General features: G+C 47.3%; 1 protein-coding gene across 1 annotated transcript in view; it reads left to right on the top strand.

The window, feature by feature from the left end:
* LOC120998035 (cytochrome P450 2J5-like) overlaps positions 1-23,834 on the top strand; it is a 270,926-nt gene that overhangs the window by 186,726 nt on the left and 60,366 nt on the right. Inside the window, exon 6 of the mRNA XM_040428475.1 lies at positions 9,725-9,898. Within this exon, the coding sequence (XP_040284409.1) occupies positions 9,725-9,898 (174 nt within the window). The remainder of the gene's footprint in view (positions 1-9,724; positions 9,899-23,834) is intronic.

Raw genomic sequence — 23,834 nt, 5'->3', positions numbered from 1 at the left:
TCAGGCACGTGGCCCTGAAACAGTTGAGGGTAGCCAATCGCACGTGAGAGCCAGGTGAAGAGGGCGCTTCATCATCATCATCATCATCATCATCATCATCATCATCAGGGGAAGAGGGTGGCAGCTTCCGCGTGAGGCAATGGCTGAGCCAGCAGGGTGGTAGCGTGGCCTTGAGTCAGCAGGATGGCAGCAGTGTGAGGTCTGGAGCCAAACGTTCCGGGGTAGACAGTCTGATACGCAGGAGACTACCTGCCCGGAAAGAACTAGCGGTGCACGGAATCACGGAGGCAGTGGCAGCAGGCAGTCAGCACGGAGTGGTAGGGGGAAAATGCCATACTCTGCAAAGTGTGAATTTTTCATCAAGCCACCGAAGGACATCAGCGTGGTCATTTGCAGAATCTGTGGGTACTAATATGGGGTACATATAACTTTTTTGATAACTTTTTATACCTTTTCTGGGAAGTGAGGTGAGCAAATTTGCAATTCCATCATAGTTTTCCTTTTATAGATAAGGTCATTACAGACATGGCGATGCCAAACGTGTAATGTATAAAGAAAATTTCAATTTTACCCAATTATAAATGTGCAGATACGGGAAAAAGGTTGGAACCAGACCCACTTGGTTCTTGAAGATCCAATTGGTAAGATGCAATACACTGCAGTACACTGTATATAGGAATTTGTCAGGCTTACATACCATGGCAAGCCGAATGCCTGTGTAAGGTGTCCGGTTGCCATGGTTATGAACGGGACACTGCCACAGCAGAACAGCAGCCCGATGGGGGAGGGAGCTCCCTCCCGCTCCCTCAACAGCGGGACTCTGTCACAATTAACCACTTCGATATAGCGGTCCATATGGACCTCAGCATGGAAGGGGTAAAATGGCCGACATCAGTGTCAGCACCGATGTTGGCCGTTATAGCAGAGTGTCAGCTGTATGTTACAGCTGACACTCTGCTTCTACCACTCGGATATCCTAATAATTGCAGGAGCGGGGAGGGTGGCCATGGGGGTCCCACTCGCCATCCTGAATGGATCAGCCCCGATCTCCTCAACACTCACTGAGGAGATCGGAGCTGCGCTGGTCAATGCTGCGATTGGTCAGTCAAATCTGATTGACTGATCACAGCAATCTAATGGCAGGGACTGCGATGATTGGTCCGCTGACAGGTGCCCAGACAGCTTAGCTGTCCGTAACACCCGTTTAAATGCTGATGTCACCGCAAGTAGGTGACACTTTGATCTCATGACGTGCTGTGTACGTCATGATGCAGTAACTAACACCACATCATGATGTACACAATATGTCATTGGTCATTAAGGGGTTAATTAGTAACATAGTAACATAGTTTATAAGGCCGAAAAAAGATGTCTGTCCACCCAGTTCAGCCTGTTATCCTGCAAGTTGATCGAGAGGAAGGCAAAAAATAAAAAACCTGTGAGGTAGAAGCCAATTTTCCCCACTCCAATCAGGCAATCAGAATAACTCCCTGGATCAACGACCCATCTCTAGTAGCTATAGCCTGTAATATTATTACACTCCAGAAATACGTCCAGGGCCCTCTTGAACTCTTTTAGTGAACTCACCATCACCACCTCCTCAGGCAGAGAGTTCCATAGTCTCACTGCTTTTACCGTAAAGAATCCTCTTCTATGTTTCTGTACAAAACTTCTTTCCTCCAGATGCAGAGGATGTCCCCTTGTCACAGTCACAGTCCTGGGGATAAATAGATGATGGGAGAGATCTCTGTACTGACCCCTGATATATTTATACATAGTTATTAGATCTCCCCTCAGTCGTCTTTTTCTAAAGTGAATAACTCTAATTTTGATAATCTTTCAGGGTACTGTCGTCCTCCTATTCCAGTTATTACTTTAGTTGCCCTCCTCTGAACCCTCTCCAGCACTGCTATGTCTGCCTTGTTCACAGGAGCCCAGAACTGTACACAGTACTCCATGTGTGGTCTAACTAGTGATTTGTAAAGTGGTAGGACTATGTTCTCATCACGGGCATCTATGCCCCTTTTGATGCAACACATTATCTCATTGGCAACATTTTTTATTTTACTATGCAAGCCTTCTACAAACTCATTAATAAATATATTGAGGAAAATAGGGCCCAATACTGACCCCTGAGGTACTCCACTAGTGACAGTGACCCAATCTGAATGTGTACCATTAATAACCACCCTCTGTTTTCTATCACTGAGCCAGTTACTTACCCACATACAGACATTTTCTCACAGTCCAAGCATTCTCATTTTATATACTAACCTTTCATGTGGTACAGTGTCAAATGCTCTGGAGAAGTCCAGATATACGACATCCATTGATTCGCTGCTGTCAAGTCTAAAACTTACCTCCTCATAGAATCTGATTAAATTAGTTTGACATGACCGTTCCCCCATGAAGCCATGCTGATATGGTGTTATTTGCTTATTTTCATTGAGGTACTCCAAGATAGCATCTCTTAGAAAACTTTCAAACAATTTACCCACAAAAGATGTTAAACTTACTGGCCTATAGTTTCCGGGCTCTGTTTTTGGACCCTTTTTTAATATTGGCACCACATTTGATATGCGCCAATCCTGTGGAACACTTCCTGTCAGTATAGAGTCCTTAAATATCAGAAATAAGGCTATGGCTATAACATTACTTAATTCTCTTAGGATACGGGGTGTATGCCATCTGGTCCTGGCTATTTGTCTATTTTAATCTTTTAAAGACGCCGCTGTACTTCTGCAATGAGCAGGACACTGGGTCAGTGGGCATGCTATGCAGTGGGTCAGATTTAGGTGTAACTAAGTTCGTGACGCCAGTTGCAGCTTGCGCAGGTACTGTAAAAGGGCCCTTTAAGATGGTATAGCTCATGTACTAGGTTAGGAATGCCAGAGGGGGATATTATCTCTGTATTGTGTCAACGGTGTCTCCTACCTTAGTACGGCTGGACTCCTGTATCCTGGCTCACATGCAACAAATTGAGTGCTGTAAATAGGAGTAGTGTAGGAAGGATGGAATTCCACACAGAAGATAGGGTCCAACTTGTCTTTACTTGAGGTTATCTTATGCAGCTTTAGATCCATACAATTATACAGCAATAGTCTAGGGTCCCAGCAGGTGTTGGCAATATGTGGCAGGAATAATATCTATATATCCTGCATCTGAACATACGCCTATAGATCTGGCAGGTATCTGTCTTCTGCTCTGTCTTGGGTTCTGCTTGGTTTGGGCCTGACTAGCTATGGAGGTACTTATCTTCTCCTTGTTCTGGAATCTGTACTTACAGGACTGCTCGCAGGGAATGGTGGTTTCGTCCTGGAGATCTAGAAGTTCTGCAATTGCTGCTTTCTTTGTCCTCCAGCTGAGGTAAGGAACTCAGGCTGGCAAGGTTGCTTTAGGCCTCAGGTTAGGCCTGAATCCTTTGTTGGGATCCCTGTTTCTGGGAGCTCCTATTCACGCAGCCTGCCCCAACAGGGGGTGGCTGGTACACTGCCTAGAACCTTCTGTCCTCCCTCTGAAGTAAGAGTGGGAACATTCCACTCCTCCTCAGATGGGGGAAGCTAGCCTGGAATGGTCTATTCCAGTCTAGGTATACTAACTGGCTTGATTTCACTACAGACTATCTGCTACATACCGCTGCCACCTGCTGGTGGACATGGAAATTACAGCAAATATATAAAATACAGATAAATACAATCTCAGATCACATAGGATATTAACACATTCACATCCTAATATAATGAAGCTGGGTGACAGAGTTTAGTGACATACTCTGGGATGTTACATACCCGCTTACTTTAAGTGAAACCGTCCTCGGCGCAAGATAGGCGGTAAAGGAATAAGCTCTGGGTACCCAATTAATACAACGTGCTGCATGAATTTACATATAAGACATACAAAGACAAAACATTGAACGGTTTCCTCGAGGTTCCTGCCCGCTAGCATACGGTGTCCAACACACAGTTTCCTTATCTTGGTATAACCAGTGAACCTATAATACTGCACAAAGCATGCATCGCTGACTGACTTTGTATGTTCTGGATCCTTCAAACATCAAAGAAAGCATGGGGGTGTCTTTACTCCGTAATCCCACCATTATGTAATGCAAAGCCCGCAAATAGAAGGGTGGCTTTATCCTGTTGTCCCTTCCCTGCATCATAGCCTGAATAAATTTGGCTTATAGCACGATCACTATGACATCTAAGAGGAAGCTAAGTAGTGGCTCTAAGGCTTGAGGTACCATACCTTAGGCAAAAGGCTCAGAAGGGGAGGTATGCGTCGTCTCCGTGTCTTCTGGCAATGTCACAGGAGGAGGGTCTTTAATCCCGTGCGCTCCTGGAAATGAGACACCTCCGGATGGGAACAATCCGGAACATTTAACAAGCGGGAAGGAGCAGCCTAGGGCTTCTAACGATTCCCGAAGCAGCAGGGGTACCTGTGTAACTAGACCTGTCAGGACTTCCTTTTTGGTCCTACCCTGGGTACCTATGGGTATACTTCACCGGGTGTAGGCCATTGGTGTACAACGTCCATATGATGACAGTCTGTATGAGGGGGGAGAGAACAAGAGCTGTAAAAAGGCACACTTTAGGTAAGTTGCTACAATTTTTGTTAAGTGCAATGGTAAGTGCAATCATGGTAGACAGTACATAAAATCACATTGTGGCACCTGGAGAGATAATACACACAATGGGCAGGATACTTGAACATTACATAACATTTGTAATCTGGTTACAATGACATAAGTTATAAAGTGCAAGCTTTTATGTTGCAATAAAACATTTTATAAAATAGTGCAATCTTATAAGTGCAAGGGATAGGCTCAACAATAACTTGAGTCCGTATTCCTGGAAGTGCTTAAAGTAGAATCCTCTGGAATCTGATAAAAAGTTCCTTTGCAATCCACAGGGCAAAAGAGTCAATTGTAATCCAAAGGGTTAAAATGTCATAAAATAGCAGCAAGCTATCTGGTAACCTGAGAAAGGGGATAAAACATTCAACTTGGAGTTGAGGGGGTTAAGTGCTGATGGGGGGAGTCCTAACTAGCATGACCATCTGGATGAGGACAACACTGCAACCTGAAACACAAACGGTTAAAATAGCACACAAACAATGGCAAACAGGTCCTCACCCGTCAGGTTATCAGTCCATGGCGTGGCTCCCAGAACAATGTCACTGGTGGTTGTTTTCTTCCTATGGGGACACCCTACAGGTAGGTGTCTATCTCCTCGTCACTGCTGGAGCTGCTGAACCTCATGAGAGGAACATCTTGCCTCTGCTGGTGGCTAAGAGTGGTGTTTACTGTGGTACGTCAGCGACCTCTAACGGTGACTGTAGGTATAGGCTGGACAGTCAGCCTGGAGAATGTGGCTGTGGCTTGCTGCAGACCGGGATCCCTAGCCGGTGCAGGAAGGTGAAGAATTTCTGGCTTCAGTGGCTCAGGGAGTGCTGGAGCAGCTGTCTGGGGCTGCTTCCATGGGAGCACATAGGGGGGTATAAAACATGTCTGCACTTTAGGGTTAAAGGTTAACACTGAGTTATTCATTTGTCCTACCCTCAGGGTTGGTGGAGATGACAGATCTGGAATTAAAGGTGCAGGGGCTGGTTGCTCTTTTTCTTTGAATACCAGCCGGCCGTCTGGGGTCTCCTGTAGACATCTTGTCTTTGCCGCAGAGCCTGGATCTTCCTGCCAGGTCTCTGGGGTGATGGCAGGGGAGAGAGGTTTCTGGAGCAGGGTTACTCCAGCCGCAAATAGTCCTTGGATGGACCGCATGGGGGTATATTCTACCTGGTCCCCAATGTATAAATTGTGCCTCTCCTGGGGCAAGTAGTGGCGCTTTACGGACCTGCGGCCTACGAATACCTCAGTTCCTGAGTGGTTATCCTGGAGGAAACCTACGCCGCGTTCCACAGAGAACCATAGGACGGTTCCTGTACGTCTGGTCAGGACGGGATCTCCGGACTGGGGGTGGTCAAGAACTTCTTTCACCCATTCCTCTACGGCTGACTTGTACTCCCAAGCCGTCTGGGCGAATACGGTGATTTCATGGGGTACCTCTGGATTGAGGCTGCTGAGCTGACTGTAGCTGGGCGGTGGAGTGGAATCCCTGGCCGCCTCCACCGCACCAGTAGGTGGCTGTGGCTTGGTAGGCCTCAGGTTGATTGGCGGTGACGGGGTCTCTGGACTTGGCGGTGGAGCGGACATGGACCGGGCCTGGGCCTCAGGGAGCGGGGTAGCTCCTACCTGATGACGTGGCCGGTTCCAGTGTCCTCCGCTGGTCCTCTCCGGATTCAGGCGCCATCTGGGTCATGGCCTCCTTCTTGGCTGGTGGAGTGACGTCAGCGACGTCCTCTGCGGGAGCGGGAACAACGTCGACATCCATCCGGACAGGTTCTTCAACTTCTGCCGTTGCGCTATACACAGCGGAGGGATCCACAGCCTCTTGGTACTCAATTACCACGTCGGGGACGCCGCTGTCAGGCACCGGGACTTCTTCACTTTCCTCAGACATCTCTGGTAGCTCTGGTAAGCTGGATGCAGCAGGGATCTGCAGCGCAGGGGTATCTACGGCCTCCTGGCGGGCAGCAAGAGCTGAGTGTCCGCGTCTCTGTACAAGTTGAGAGACCCGGATCTCCATAGGCTGTTCTGGGTACACTTCCTCCCCAGCGATGGACATGGCATTCCACCTTGGTCTTGGATAAGCCATCTTGTTTTCCTCCTTCTCCTGGCGAATAGTAGGTTTTGAGGGTGCAGCCCAAGGGGTGGAGACTTTATCACCTTGGTGCACAATAGAAAGTTCAAGGTGGGCAGGCTTAATTTTTCCCGCTCCTGAGGGGGCGTATTCGCTATCTTCGCGCCGCTCCTGAGGGGGTGCAGACATATTTTCCCGCTTCTGGGGGGGGGGCGTATTTCTCTTTTTCGCGCTCCTGGGAGGGCGTTTCTTGATTTCTTTGTCTTTCAGCATGAAGACGCCACGCCATTTTGGGACGAATATGGCGAATCTTCAGAATGCCGAATTAACACTTTGATGCGCTGCAGCGCACGTGCAGCGCTTTCTCTGACACAGCAATGCAAGTAAGCAATTCACTTTTTAAGCGGTTTTGGTGCAATCTTCAGCCCTGATTGTTATACTGTGAAACATGCGATTTTTTTAAAGTCCGTTTTTGCGCACAATTAGATGCGATTCTGTTAGTTAGGGATGAACACACAATACAATCCGTATCCTGTTCGTGACGCCACTTGAATGCAATGAGCAGGACACTGGGTCAGTGGGCATGCTATGCAGTGGGTCAGATTTAGGTGTAACTAAGTTCGTGACGCCAGTTGCAGCTAGCGCAGGTACTGTAAAAGGGCCCTTTAAGATGGTATAGCTCATGTACTAGGTTAGGAATGCCAGAGGGGGATATTATCTCTGTATTGTGTCAACGGTGTCTCCTACCTTAGTACGGCTGGACTCCTGTATCCTGGCTCACATGCAACAAATTGAGTGCTGTAAATAGGAGTAGTGTAGGAAGGATGGAATTCCACACAGAAGATAGGGTCCAACTTGTCTTTACTTGAGGTTATCTTATGCAGCTTTAGATCCATACAATTATACAGCAATAGTCTAGGGTCCCAGCAGGTGTTGGCAATATGTGGCAGGAATAATATCTATATATCCTGCATCTGAACATACGCCTATAGATCTGGCAGGTATCTGTCTTCTGCTCTGTCTTGGGTTCTGCTTGGTTTGGGCCTGACTAGCTATGGAGGTACTTATCTTCTCCTTGTTCTGGAATCTGTACTTACAGGACTGCTCGCAGGAAATGGTGGTTTCGTCCTGGAGATCTAGAAGTTCTGCAATTGCTGCTTTCTTTGTCCTCCAGCTGAGGTAAGGAACTCAGGCTGGGAAGGTTGCCTTAGGCCTCAGGTTAGGCCTGAATCCTTTGTTGGGATCCCTGTTTCTGGGAGCTCCTATTCACGTAGCCTGCCCCAACAGGGGGTGGCTGGTACACTGCCTAGAACCTTCTGTCCTCCCTCTGAAGTAAGAGTGGGAACATTCCACTCCTCCTCAGATAGGGGAAGCTAGCCTGGAATGGTCTATTCCAGTCTAGGTATACTAACTGGCTTGATTTCACTACAGACTATCTGCTACATACTGCTGCCACCTGCTGGTGGACATGGAAATTACAGCAAATATATAAAATACAGATAAATACAATCTCAGATCACATAGGATATTAACACATTCACATCTTAACATAATGAAGCTGGGTGACAGAGTTTAGTGACATACTCTGGGATGTTACACTTCTTCCTGGGTCAGACAGGGCACTTTTAATGGGGAATTTACTTTTACATTCTGCATTTCATCTGACAGTTTATTTTCCTCACTGAATACAGTGGAGAAAAAAATATTTAATAGCTTTCCTTTCTCCTCATCGCTCTCTGCAACTCCCCCCTCATTACTCTGTAGAGGGCCAACACCTTCAGATTTATACTTTTTACCATTTATATAACTGAAGAACATTTTAGGGTTAATTTTGCTCTCTTTGGCAATCTCTCGGTCTCTAGTTTGGCTGCTTTTATTTGTTTTTTTACATATAAATTTTTTTTACTTATAGTTTTTCAGTGCTTCCTCACTACCCTCCTGTTTTAGTGATTTAAATGCTTTATTTTTGTCATGTATTGCTTTCTTTACAGTTCTATTTATCCACATTGTTTTTTTTCTTGTTCCTTAAAGGGGTTGGCCACTATATAAGTACTTTCCACTATATAGTGGGAGGTAGTGTAAAAAAGAGTTTCCTAATATACTTTATAAAAAAATTTGAATGGTAATGTTTTTATAATGAGCCCCGCCCCCTCAGCCCCGCTCTGCGTGCAGCCAGTTCGTCCATGGCTGCACGCGACATGGAGGAGCTTTAGAGAAAGCTCGTCCATGGCTTTATTCTAACTGCACATGCGCTGTGATCCCCGACACGCTCTTACTTTTCTTCCCTCTCCGAACTCTGACAAGAATAAGTCGGTAGTAGAGACAGAGTCGAAGCAGGGAGCGTGCCAGTGGCAGGGGCAGAACTGGCTGCACGCAGAGCAAGGCTGAGGGGGCGGGGCTCAATTATAAAAACATTACCATTCAGATTTTTTTAATAAAGTATATTAGGAAACTCTTTTTTACCCTACCTCCCACTATATAGTGGAAAGTACCTATATAGTGGCCAACCCCTTTAACAACCCCTTTTACATACAATATGACAGTATGATATAGTAAATGCATTATGGTATAATTTGGTCACTGATGGGTGCTATTATTCAATTTTGGTAAGTAATATTATTTATATCACCCACAGAGCCGATTCTGCGATTCCGGCGGGGATCACGTGATCGCCCGACTGCCTGTGGGCTGTTCCTCTGACATTGTGACTGGATGTGCCTGTCTTTTTTTGTTCATCTGCATAATGTACATGTAGCTTAAAATAAAGAAAGAGGAGCACATTCGTTCACAATGTTAGTAGAAGATTCTAGCCAGGATCTCAGAATTGGCAACAGAAGGATAAGTAGTTCTCAAAGTGTCTTTTCTCCAAGGGTTTGCGGAAAGAGACTTTTTAGGTACAGGCCCAAAGAACCCCTTTAAAAATAAGTTCAGCGACTTTGGATATTTGAACAACAAATGAAATATTTGAAATTAAAATAAGCATTTTTAAGGCTTAATAACAAAAAAATGTGTCTCTTTCTGTTGCCATTCAGGTTTATGATATTTTTCCCTGGCTCCTGCATCATCTCCCAGGTCCTCAACAGACTGTGTACAAAGCTCTGCACTTTATGAAACAATATATAAGGCAAGAAATAAAGCAACATCAACAGAACCCTTCATCTGAACCTCAAGATGTTGTGGATTATTATCTGGAATATATCTCAAAGGTAGGTAATAGAAACTGTGGACTTCATGCATCAAGACTACCAAATAAAGAATGGACTTGGTCATAGCAACCACTGTAAATACATCTTTTATTGAAAGTACATTTAACTTTTTCCTGCTCCAATGAGTACATTTACAGCTTGGAGGGGTGAGCTTTAGGGCAAAATAGCAGTGATTTAAAAACTTTACTTGACAATAGCTGCATTAAGAATCATAATTAACCAAAGGGAAGATGGCTGTATTATGTTCATTGCATGATAATCATAATATGGTCAAAACCTTGTGTATTACATAAATTGGACTCCTGCCAATATATTTATAATATATTATTATTACTCATTTGAGTCTAATGGAGGAAAATGTATCCCTGGGAATCTTAAAAAAACTGAAGGACTAGATGAATGTGGAATATCCAGTATCCTACTTTTTATGCCCTTCCAAAGACACACATACATTTTCCCATCTCTCTTGAGCGCTATCTGGAACTGGATCGCTCTCAGTACGTTTATGAAAATGCCTAGATAAACACTTTAAGCCTCTAGTAGGTAGAGAAGGGTGCACCGTTTTATTCAAATAATGAACAATATAGTATAGAAGGAAGAACATTGTTGGATTACATGAGACATTGGTATGCTGTATACAGCCATATCCCAAGACAGAGCTATAATAGCTGTCAGTGATCAATTCAATAAATATATTGGCTGTTCTAAGGAACTGAGGAGTGCATAGTTTCAGTCACCTCTCTTATAATTGAAGCACAGTTGCTTTTTTAAAGTCATTACTAGGGATGAGCGAACACCTGGAAGTTCGGGTTCGGCCGAACTTTGGCCTCAAAGTTCGGGTTCGGGACTCGAACTGGACCTGAACTTGACCCCGAACCCCATTGAAGTCATTGGGGACCCGAACTTTGGGGCATTAAAATGCCTGTAAAATAGACATAGTAAGGGCTAGACGGCTGCAAAAGGAAGCAAAATGGGGCAAGAGCAGGACAATTGCCCTGCAAACAAATGTGGATAGTGAAATGACTTAAAATAACATAGAATAGAAAAAAATAAAAAATAATAATCCGGAACTAGGAGGCGGAGGTCAAAGTGGAGTAGGAGGTTGAGGAGGCGGTGGACGTGGAGGAGGAGGAGGTAGCCAACACATTTTTATTTTATTTTTTTATAAATTTTGAAAGACCCCAAAACATTGGGAAATAGAAAAGAAAATGCAAAGAGAAAGTGCGCTGGAGTATAACAATGGCTGGGTGTGGCCGGTATACTTGTCTACTCAGCACAAGGTACGGACAAGTCCTGTGGATCCATGCCTGGTTCATTTTAATGAACGTGAGCTTGTCCACATTGGGTGTGGACAGGCGACTGCGCTTGTCTTGTCATATATCTTCTATATGAAAAAGAATCTTCATATAAAAGAGAGGATAAAAAATATATAAAAATTTTATTATCCTTCAGGCGGACATAAAAAAACGCCTCTAAGTTCTTTTTATCAAGTATCCTAATTTGATTTGTGCAAGCAGTGAAACAAAGGGACAATTGTATATGCAAAATATATAATCGTTTATTATAAAAACAAAGAATATGAAAACAATATGTAATGCAAGGCACCAACAAACAGACCAGTAATGAAAGCAAAAAGGTGTTTATTCACCAGAAACATAAACGTCCAGGACACTTGCTGGTAACAAGGAATAATAACAAAAACCAGGCAAGGAGATTCCAGGAATAGTCCCAACCAGTGCTGAATGATGCTGTGCACTTGGCAGTCGAGTCACTCCAGATCTTGGGTCCGCTGCAAAGGACAAAGTTCCTGGCAGTCTTCAGTCACTAGCAGTTGTGACCTATACCTGGTTGAGGGAAAATAACAGTGGGCACTGATCACCCTGAGAGACCTCCTTTTAAATGCCTGCTGACCAATCCCAGGGTGCCAAGTGTCCACTACCATAGGTGAACAAATTGCCCTGCACCTGAGTACATGGCCTAAGGCAATCACAAGTTAATTAACCCATGGCTGGCTCCCTAATCCACTTTGCTCTTGTGAGTCAGTATATTATGCGCCACTGGTCGACGAAGCGCATAAGAAGCGCGTACTCGCGACCATGTATCCCTTTGCGAACCTGCCGTCGTGCGTACGCACGGACGCATGATTGACTCAGCGCGAGTATGCGAGCGCGTGGACCCAGATGCGGAAACGGAAGTCGCAGGAGACACCGGAGACAACCCTGGCCGCGGCGTCTTGTCACTCGCCTGGCCACTCTGTCCCCGGGACTCCGACGGTCCTCCCCTCCGATGTCCACGCGAACGCATCCCCGCACTGGCTCGCAAAGGGGTCAGCGCTGGTGCATCAGAGACACGCATAACCTGTCCCGCAACTCCACGAGGACCCCTCTTGGTTCCCCTGGAGTGCAAAGCAGGTGAGGATCTTACATTACCCCCCCCCTCGAGGAGGCGGCTCTGAAGACTCCAAGCAAGCTTTCCCCGGATTATCCCGGTGAAAGGCTGCCACCAACTCATCCGCATGCACCTGGCGAGCAAGTTTGGCATAGAGGCGGTTCTCCCTCAGCTTCTGGAAAACCTGACACACGTGTCTCCGATGAGAGACCAGATCCGAAGAGTAGATTAGTATGTCATCTAGATAGACAACAACACATCTATCCAAGAAATCTCTGAGAACATCGTTGATGAACTCCTGGAAGACCGCGGGAGCATTACAGAGACCGAAAGGCATCACGAGATACTCGTAATGCCCGTCTCTGGTATTAAATGCGGTCTTCCATTCGTCACCCTCTCTAATGCGAACTAAATTATAAGCACCCCTTAAATCGAGTTTGGTGAAGACTCGGGCCCCTGCCACCTGAGAAAACAGATCATCAATCAGAGGCAGTGGATACCGATTCTTCACCGTAATCCGATTAAGGGCACGATAATCGATGCAAGGTCTTAAGCCTCCATCCTTCTTCTCCACAAAGAAGAATCCAGCTCCAGCAGGGGAAGTGGATGGACGAATGAAATTCTTCTCAAGGTTCTCTTTAATATACTCCCGCTGAGCCTGAACCTCAGGCCCAGTGAGATTATAAAGATGCCCTCGTGGTGGCATGGTACCTGGCAACAGGTCTATAGGACAATCATATGACCTGTGGGGAGGTAACACATCAGCCCCCTGAGGACTGAACACATCTCGGAAATTATGATACTGCTGTGGTAAAGTACTTAATACTTCCATGGAGGCTAGTGACAGGTCGGGACGAATGCACTTAGTAAGGCATTCCGTACTCCACTGACAAATAAGACCCGAGCGCCAGTCCACTACTGGATTATGGAGCCTTAACCAAGGGAGACCCAAAATCACGGGAGTGGATGGCATGTCAAGAACAAAAAGGCTTAAGGTCTCCCGATGATCAGCCCCCACCGTTACCTGTATTCCCGGAGTCATCCACACTGCACGACCATCTTGAAGAGGGGAACCATCAATCGCTGTCACTGACATGGTGGTTTTCGGCTGGATCAACGGGATGCCAAGTCGACGAACCAAGGTTGAGTCCACAAAATTCCCAGCGGCCCCAGAATCGATTAGTGCTGAAAACTCATGGACCTTGTCTTGCCACCGTAAGGATATGGATACCACCACCCGGCTTGGAGGAGGGATAATAGCACCTAGGGGGTTCTCCTCTATGCCCCCTAGGTTCATTCGTTTCCCGCCGGCAGGAGGGGACAGGTTTTAACGAGGTGTCCAGACTTTCCGCAAAATAGGCACAGGCCTTTCTGTTGGCGACGAGCTCGTTCTGCCTGTGTGAGATGGGAGGATCCAACCTCCATTGGCTCTTCGGCCAATTTAAGAGGCCCTGGATGTGGTCAAGAGGATGAAAACCGAGACGACCGTTCCACTCGCCTCTCACGGATTCGCCTGTCGGCATCGATTGCCTGAGAGATAGCCATTTCCAACGAGAAGGGGGTAGGCAAGGCCAAAAGAAGATCCCGGACCGCATCCGAAAGTCCCAAATGAAAGCGATGGCGTAGGGCTGCGTCACCCCAGGTGGTGAAAGCTGCCCATCGCCTGAATTCTGCAGTGTATTCTTCAGCTGGGCGGCGGCCTTGTTGAATATGCTCAAGATTGGTCTCTGCGGTGCGAGTACGATCCGGGTCATCGTAAATCACAGCCATAGCCTCGAAGAAGGCGTCCACTGACGAAAAAGCTGTATGGTCTTGAGGCAAATTAAATGCCCAACGTTGGGGGTCTCCACGTAGCAGTGACATTACAATCCCAATTCTCTGCCTGAGAGTGCCAGAAGCCATCGGACGCAACTGGAAATAAAGGAAACAGGAGTCCCTGAAGTTTAAGAACTCCTGTCGCTCTCCTGTGAAGGGGTCAGGCAGAGGGATCTTAGGTTCTGTTTGATGCCTTGCGATAGTGACGGGTAGTGCTGAGGCTCCCTGGATCAGCTGCTGAACTTCCTCCATCACAGTTGTCAGTTGCTCTTGGATTTGCGCTGCAGCGGCTGCTGGTATATTTGGGCGTCGTTGGAACAGCAGGTTAACGGCTCCCGTTAATTCACTCAGCTGCTGCTGGATCTTGTCCATGGCAACTGTTAGTTGGGCCCACTGTTCTGTAATGCAAGGCACCAACAAACAGACCAGTGATGAAAGCAAAAAGGTGTTTATTCACCAGAAACATAAACGTCCAGGACACTTGCTGGTAACAAGGAATAATAACAAAAACCAGGCAAGGAGATTCCAGGAATAGTCCCAACCAGTGCTGAATGATGCTGTGCACTTTGCAGCGGACCCAAGATCTGGAGTGACTCGACTGCCAAGGACAAAGTTCCTGGCAGTCTTCAGTCACTAGCAGTTGTGACCTATACCTGGTTGAGGGGAAATAACAGTGGGCACTGATCACCCTGAGAGACCTCCTTTTAAATGCCTGCTGACCAATCCCAGGGTGCCAAGTGTCCACTACCATAGGTGAACAAAGTACATGGCCTAAGGCAATCACAAGTTGATTAACCCATGGCTGGCTCCCTAATCCACTTTGCTCTTGTGAGTCAGTATATTATGCGCCACTGGTCGACGAAGCGCATAAGAAGCGCGTACTCGCGACCGTGTATCCCTTTGCGAACCTGCCCTCGTGCGTACGCACGGACGCATGATTGACTCAGCGCGAGTATGCATGCGCGTGGACCCAGATGCGGAAACGGAAGTCGCAGGAGACACCGGAGACAACCCTGGCCGCGGCGTCTTGTCACTCGCCTGGCCACTCTGTCCCCGGGACTCCGACGGCCCTCCCCTCCGATGTCCACGCGAACGCATCCCCGCACTGGCTCGCAAAGGGGTCAGCGCTGGTGCATCAGAGACACGCATAACCTGTCCCGCAACTCCACGAGGACCCCTCTTGGTTCCCCTGGAGTGCAAAGCAGGTGAGGATCTTACACAATACAACTGCAAAACAAATGATGAAGTTACAACATAACATCCAAAATGTACTACACGGTGGTGTTAACACACCCCTATCTGATCAGCACAGTATGATTTAATGATTTATGACAACCAGTGTCATACTTTTAACAAATGGACTCATATACCAAGAGAAACTTAGGATCTTCTGTTATCAAACAGGCTATAACAATAAAACACGGATTTACAGGAAAATAACTGTTATCCCTTGACTCTGTTTTCCTATGACCAATCAAAAATATATGATATTAATATGATAAAATATTCAGCTAGGCAATCAGACTAAGGAAAATAACTTTCCAAGGGTTTAGTCCTCTTTTCAAATAATGTCAGATCTTGCATTAACAATATGCATAGAGTTGAGCGAACACCTGGATGTTCGGGTTCGAGAAGTTCGGCCGAATTTCCCGGAAATGTTCGGGATCCGAACCCGACCCGAACTTCGTCCCGAACCCGAACCCCATTGAAGTCAATGGGGACCCGAACTTTTCGGCACTAAAAAGGCTGTAAAACAGCCCAGGAAAGGGCTAGAGGGCTGCAAAAGGCAGCAAAATGTAGTTAAATCCCCTGCAAACAAATGTGGATAGGGAAATGAATTAAAATGAAAATAAAATAAATAAAAATTAACCAATATCAATTGGAGAGAGGTCCCATAGCAGAGAATCAGGCTTCACGTCAGCAGAGAATCAGTCTTCATGCCATAGCAGAGAATCAGGCTTCACGTCACCCAACACTGTAACAGTCCATTGTCAGATATTTAGGCCCAGGCACCCAGGCAGAGGAGAGAGGTCCCGTAACAGAGAATCTGGCTTCATGTCAGCAGAGAATCAGTCTTCATGCCATAGCAGAGAATCAGGCTTCACGTCACCCAACACTGTAACAGTCCATTGTCAGATATTTAGGCCCAGGCACCCAGGCAGAGGAGAGAGGTCCCGTAACAGAGAATCTGGCTTCATGTCAGCAGAGAATCAGTCTTCATGTCATAGCAGAGAATCAGGCTTCACGTCACCCAACACTGGAACAGTCCATTGTCAGATATTTAGGCCCAGGCACCCAGGCAGAGGAGAGAGGTCCCGTAACAGAGAATCTGGCATCATGTCAGCAGAGAATCAGTCTGCATGTCATAGCAGAGAATCAGGCTTCAAGTCACCCACCACTGTAACAGTCCATTGTCATATATTTAGGCCCAGGCACCCAGGCAGAGGAGAGAGGTCCCGTAACAGAGAATCTGGCTTCATGTCAGCAGAGAATCAGTCTTCATGTCATAGCAGAGAATCAGGCTTCACGTCACCCAACACTGGAACAGTCCATTGTCAGATATTTAGACCCAGGCACCCAGGCAGAGGAGAGAGGTCCGGTAACAGAGAATCTGGCTTCATGTCAGCAGAGAATCAGTCTTCATATCATAGCAGAGAATCAGGCTTCACGTCATCCAACACTGGAACAGTCCATTGTCAGATATTTAGGCCCAGGCACCCAGGCAGAGGAGAGAGGTCCCGTAACAGAGAATCTGGCTTCATGTCAGCAGAGAATCAGTCTGCATGTCATAGCAGAGAATCAGGCTTCACGTCACCCACCACTGTAACAGTCCATTGTCATATATTTAGGCCCAGGCACCCAGGCAGAGGAGAGAGGTCCCATAACAGAGAATCTGGCTTCATGTCAGCAGAGAATCAGTCTTCATGTCATAGCAGAGAATCAGGCTTCACGTCACCCAACACTGGAACAGTCCATTGTCAGATATTTAGACCCAGGCACCCAGGCAGAGGAGAGAGGTCCCGTAACAGAGAATCTGGCTTCATGTCAGCAGAGAATCAGTCTTCATATCATAGCAGAGAATCAGGCTTCACGTCATCCAACACTGGAACAGTCCATTGTCAGATATTTAGGCCCAGGCACCCAGGCAGAGGAGAGAGGTCCCGTAACAGAGAATCTGGCTTCATGTCAGCAGAGAATCAGTCTGCATGTCATAGCAGAGAATCAGGCTTCACGTCACCCACCACTGTAACAGTCCATTGTCATATATTTAGGCCCAGGCACCCAGGCAGAGGAGAGAGGTCCCATAACAGAGAATCTGGCTTCATGTCAGCAGAGAATTAGTCTGCATGTCATAGCAGAGAATCAGGCTTCACGTCACCCACCACTGGAACAGGCCACTGTCACACATTTAGGCCCCGGCACCCAGACAGAGGAGAGAGGTCCCATAACAGAGATTCAGGCTTCATGTCAGCAGAGAATCAGTCTTCATGTCATAGCAGAGAATCAGGCTTCACGTCACCCACCACTGGAACAGGCCACTGTCAGATATTTTTAGGCCCCGGCACCCAGACAGAGGAGAGAGGTCCCATAACAGAGATTCAGGCTTCATGTCAGCAGAGAATCAGTCTTCATGTCATAGCAGAGAATCAGGCTTCACGTCACCCACCACTGGAACAGTCCATTGTCACATATTTAGGCCCAGGCACCCAGGCAGAGGAGAGAGGTCCCATAACAGAGATTCAGGCTTCATGTCAGCAGAGAATCAGTCTTCATATCATAGCAGAGAATCAGGCTTCATGTCACCCACCACTGGAACAGGCCACTGTCAGATATTTTTAGGCCCCGGCACCCAGACAGAGGAGAGGTTCATTCAACTTTGGGTTGCCCCGCAATATAATGGTAAAATGAAAAAAAAAATAGGATTGAATGAGGAAGTGCCCTGGAGTACAATAATATATTGTTAAGGGGAGGTAGTTAATGTCTAATCTGCACAAGGGATGGACAGGTCCTGTGGGATCCATGCCTGGTTCATTTTTATGAACGTCAGCTTGTCCACATTGGCTGTAGACAGGCGGCTGCGTTTGTCTGTAATGACGCCGCCTGCCGTGCTGAATACACGTTCAGACAAAACGCTGGCCGCCGGGCAGGCCAGCACCTCCAAGGCATAAAAGGCTAGCTCTGGCCACGTGGACAATTTGGAGACCCAGAAGTTGAATGGGGCCGAACCATCAGTCAGTACGTGGAGGGGTGTGCACAGGTACTGTTCCACCATGTTATTGAAATGTTGCCTCCTGCTAACACGTTCCGTATCAGGTGGTGGTGCAGTTAGCTGTGGCGTGGTGACAAAACTTTTCCACATCTCTGCCATGCTAACCCTGCCCTCAGAGGAGCTGGCCGTGACACAGCTGCGTTTGCGACCTCTTGCTCCTCCTCTACCTTCGCCTTGGGCTTCCACTTGTTCCCCTGTGACATTTGGGAATGCTCTCAGTAGCGCGTCTACCAATGTGCGCTTGTACTCGTGCATCTTACTATCACGCTCCAGTGCATGAAGTAAGGTGGGCACATTGTCTTTGTACCGTGGATCCAGCAGGGTGGCAACCCAGTTGTCCGCACACGTTAAAATGTGTGCAACTCTGCTGTCGTTGCGCAGGCACTGCAGCATGTAGTCGCTCATGTGTGCCAGGCTGCCCAGAGGTAAGGACAAGCTGTCCTCTGTGGGAGGCGTATCGTCATCGTCCTGTGTTTCCCCCCAGCCACGCACCAGTGATGGGCCCGAGCTGCGTTGGGTGCCAGCCCGCTGTGAACCTGCTTCATCCTCATCCTCCTCCACCTCCTCCTCATCCTCGTCCTCCTCGTCCTCCAGTAGTGGGCCCTGTCTGGCCACATTTGTACCTGGCCTCTGCTGTTGCAAAAAACCTCCCTCTGAGTCACTTTGAAGAGACTGGCCTGAAAGTGCTAAAAATGACCCCTCTTCCTCCTCCTCCTCCTCCTGGGCCACCTCCTCTTCCATCATCGCCCTAAGTGTTTTCTCAAGGAGACATAGAAGTGGTATTGTAACGCTGATAACGGCGTCATCGCCACTGGCCATGTTGGTGGAGTACTCGAAACAGCGCAACAGGGCACACAGGTCTCGCATGGAGGCCCAGTCACTGGTGGTGAAGTGGGGCTGATCCGCAGTGCGACTGACCCGTGCGTGCTGCAGCTGAAACTCCACTATGGCCTGCTGCTGCTCGCACAGTCTGTCCAGCATGTGCAAGGTGGAGTTCCACCTGGTGGGCACGTCGCATATGAGGCGGTGAGCGGGAAGGCCGAAGTTACGCTGTAGCGCAGACAGGCGAGCAGCGGCAGGATGTGAACGCCGGAAGCGCGAACAGACGGCCCGCACTTTATGCAGCAGCTCTGACATGTCGGAGTACTGTAGTTGTGAATGAACTTCTGCACCACCAAATTCAGCACATGCGCCAGGCAAGCGATGTGCGTCAAACCGGCTAGTCCCAGAGCTGCAACGAGATTTCGCCCATTATCGCACACCACCAGGCCGGGCTTGAGGCTCACCGGCAGCAACCACTCGTCGGTCTGTTGTTCTATACCCCGCCACAACTCCTGTGCGGTGTGGGGCCTGTCCCCCAAACATATGAGTTTCAGAACGGCCTGCTGACGTTTACCCCGGGCTGTGCTGAAGTTGGTGGTGAAGGTGTGTGGCTGACTGGATGAGCAGGTGGAAGAAGAGGAGGAGGAAGCTGAGTAGGAGGAGGAGGAGACAGGAGGCAAAGAATGTTGCCCTGCGATCCTTGGCGGCGGAAGGACGTGCACCAAACAGCTCTCCGCCTGGGGCCCAGTCGCCAATACATTTACCCAGTGTGCAGTCAGGGAGATATAGCGTCCCTGGCCGTGCTTACTGGTCCACGTATCTGTGGTTAGGTGGACCTTGCCACAGATGGCGTTGCGCAGTGCACACTTGATTTTATCGGATACTTGGTTGTGCAGGGAAGGCACGGCTCTCTTGGAGAAGTAGTGCCGGCTGGGAACAACATACTGTGGGACAGCAAGCGTCATGAGCTGTTTGAAGCTGTCTGTGTCCACCAGCCTAAATGACAGCATTTCATAGGCCAGTAGTTTAGAAATGCTGGCATTCAGGGCCAGGGATCGAGGGTGGCTAGGTGGGAATTTACGCTTTCTCTCAAATGTTTGTGAGATGGAGAGCTGAACGCTGCCGTGTGACATGGTTGAGATGCTTGGTGACGCAGGTGGTGGTGTTGGTGGTACATCCCATGTTTGCTGGGCGGCAGGTGCCAACGTTCCTCCAGAGGCGGAGGAAGAGGCCGAGGCGGCGGCAGCAGCAGAAGAGGCCGAGGCGGCAGCAGCAGAAGAGGTAGCAGGGGGAGCCTGAGTGACTTCCTTGTTTTTAAGGTGTTTACTCCACTGCAGTTCATGCTTTGCATGCAGGTGCCTGGTCATGCAGGTTGTGCTAAGGTTCAGAACGTTAATGCCTCGCTTCAGGCTCTGATGGCACAGCGTGCAAACCACTCGGGTCTTGTCGTCAGCACATTGTTTGAAGAAGTGCCATGCCAGGGAACTCCTTGAAGCTGCCTTTGGGGTGCTCGGTCCCAGATGGCGGCGGTCAGTAGCAGGCGGAGTCTCTTCGCGGCGGGTGTTCTGCTTTTGCCCACTGCTCCCTCTTTGTCTTTTGCTACGCTGTTGGCTCGGTCTCACCACTGCCTCTTGCTCTGAACTGTGAAAGTCAGTGGCACGACCTTCATTCCATGTGGGGTCTAGGACCTCATCGTCCCCTGAATCGTCTTCCACCCAGTCTTGATCCCTGACCTCCTGTTCAGTCTGCACACTGCAGAAAGACGCAGCAGTTGGCACCTGTGTTTCGTCATCATCAGAGACGTGCTGAGGTGGTATTCCCATGTCCTCATCATCAGGAAACATAAGTGGTTGTGCGTTAGTGCATTCTATCTCTTCCATCCCTGGGGAAGGGCTAGGTGGATGCCCTTGGGAAACCCTGCCAGCAGAGTCTTCAAACAGCATAAGAGACTGCTGCATAACTTGAGGCTCAGACAGTTTCCCTGATATGCATGGGGGTGATGTGACAGACTGATGGGCTTGGTTTTCATGCGCCATCTGTGCGCTTTCTGCAGAAGACTGGGTGGGAGATAATGTGAACGTGCTGGATGCACTGTCGGCCACCCAATTGACTAATGCCTGTACCTGCTCAGGCCTTGCCATCCTTAGGATGGCATTGGGCCCCACCAAATATGGCTGTAAATTCTGGCGGCTACTGGGACCTGAGGTAGTTGGTACACTAGGACGTGTGGCTGTGGCAGAACGGCCACGTCCTCTCGCAGCACCACCAGAGGGTCCACTAACACCACCATGTCCGCGTCCGCGTCCCTTACTAGATGTTTTCCTCATTGTTACCGTTCACCACAATAAGAAAAATATTATTCGGGCCAATGTATTGAATTAAAATTCAGGCCTTTTTTTACAGACACCTAACACTATCTGGCTATCCATTTAGGTACCGTATTACACTAATACAGGCACACCAGTAATGACAGATTTAGCTGAATATAAATTTGAGGCCTATTATTTAGGCGCTGGGTGACAGGTATACGTTTAATCACAGAATTAGACTTGGATCTGCACTGTAGCGTGTGTGTTAAGTTTTTGAGAATTACCCTATCAGCACCTTGAATCTAATATACCCTTTTAGGGATAGATTTAAAGTAGGCCTGATACAGCAGAAACCACTAATTTTGAGAATTGCAAAATTGGGAATTGTTTTTCAACCCAGAACAAAAACTGTGCTTTGACGGACACTAAAAATAACTTGACCAGCTAAAACAGTACAGATTTGGATGAATATAAATGTGAGGCCTATTTTTTAGGCGCTGGGTGACAGGTATACGTTTAATCACAGAATTAGACTTGGATCTGCACTGCAGCGTGTGTGTGAAGTTCTTGAGAATTACCCTATCAGCACCTTGAATCTAATATACCCTTTTAGGGATAGATTTAAAGTAGGCCTGATACAGCAGAAACCACTAATTTTGAGAATTGCAAATTTGGGAATTGTTTTTCAACCCAGAACAAAAACTGTGCTTTGACGGACACTAAAAATAACTTGACCAGCTAAAACAGTACAGATTTGGATGAATATAAATGTGAGGCCTATTTTTTAGGCGCTGGGTGACAGGTATACGTTTAATCACAGAATTAGACTTGGATCTGCACTGCAGCGTGTGTGTGAAGTTCTTGAGAATTACCCTATCAGCACCTTGAATCTAATATACCCTTTTAGGGATAGATTTAAAGTAGGCCTGATACAGCAGAAACCACTAATTTTGAGAATTGCAAATTTGGGAATTGTTTTTCAACCCAGAACAAAAACTGTGCTTTGACGGACACTAAAAATAACTTGACCAGCTAAAACAGTACAGATTTGGATGAATATAAATGTGAGGCCTATTTTTTAGGCGCTGGGTGACAGGTATACGTTTAATCACAGAATTAGACTTGTATCTGCACTGTAGCATGTGTGTGAAGTTCTTGAGAATTACCCTATCAGCACCTTGAATCTAATATACCCTTTTAGGGATAGATTTAAAGTAGGCCTGATACAGCAGAAACCACAAATTTTTAGAATTGCAAATTTGGGAATTGTTTTTCAACCCAGAACAAAAACTGTACTTTGACGGACACTAAAAATAACTTGACCAGCTAAAACAGTACAGATTTGGATGAATATAAATGTGAGGCCTATTTTTTAGGCGCTGGGTGACAGGTATACGTTTAATCACAGAATTAGACTTGGATCTGCACTGTAGCGTGTGTGTGAAGTTCTTGAGAATTACCCTATCAGCACCTTGAATCTAATATACCCTTTTAGGGATAGATTTATAGTAGGCCTGATACAGCAGAAACCACTAATTTTGAGAATTGCAAATTTGGGAATTGTTTTTCAACCCAGAACAAAAACTGTGCTTTGACGGACACTAAATAACTTGACCAGCTAAAGCAGTAATGACAGATTTGGATTAATATAAATGTGAGGCCTATTTTTTAGGCGCTGGGTGACAGGCTCAACTTGCCCCTGATGTAGTATATGGCCAAAAAATAACCACTCTATTGATGGTTAAATGCACTTGATGAAAGCTTGACCCTGATGTAGGATATAGCAAAAAATAACCACACTATTGATGGTTAAATGCACTTTGTGACAGGCTCAACTTGCCCCTGATGTAGTATATGGCCAAAAAATAACCACACTATTGATGGTTAAATGCACTTGATGAAAGCTTGACCCTGATGTAGGATATAGCAAAAAATAACCACACTATTGATGGTTAAATGCACTTGATGAAAGCTTGACCCTGATGTAGGATATAACAAAAAATAACCACACTATTGATGGTTAAATGCACTTGGTGGTAGCTTGTGCTGGCGCACAAGCAAGCCGCAAAATGGCCGCCGATCACCCCAGAAAAAAGTGACTGAAAAACGCTCTGGGCACCCTAAAAACACCTGAGCAATTGAATAGCAGCATTTCAATGATCCACAGCTGGAGATCGATCACTGAATTAAGTCTTTTGGAGGAGTTAATCTGCCTAATCTCGCCCTAACGTCGCAGCAGCAACCTCTCCCTACACTTGTATCAGCAGAGTGATGTGCAGCGCTACGTGACCCAAGCTTATATAGGGACTGGGTCACATGCTGCACTGGCCAA

The sequence above is a fragment of the Bufo bufo genome, chromosome 4 (genome assembly GCF_905171765.1).
Source record: "Bufo bufo chromosome 4, aBufBuf1.1, whole genome shotgun sequence".
Lineage (NCBI taxonomy): Eukaryota > Metazoa > Chordata > Amphibia > Anura > Bufonidae > Bufo > Bufo bufo.
The sequence above is the reverse complement of the archived record's forward strand: the minus strand, read 5'-3'. Positions and strand labels throughout refer to the sequence as shown.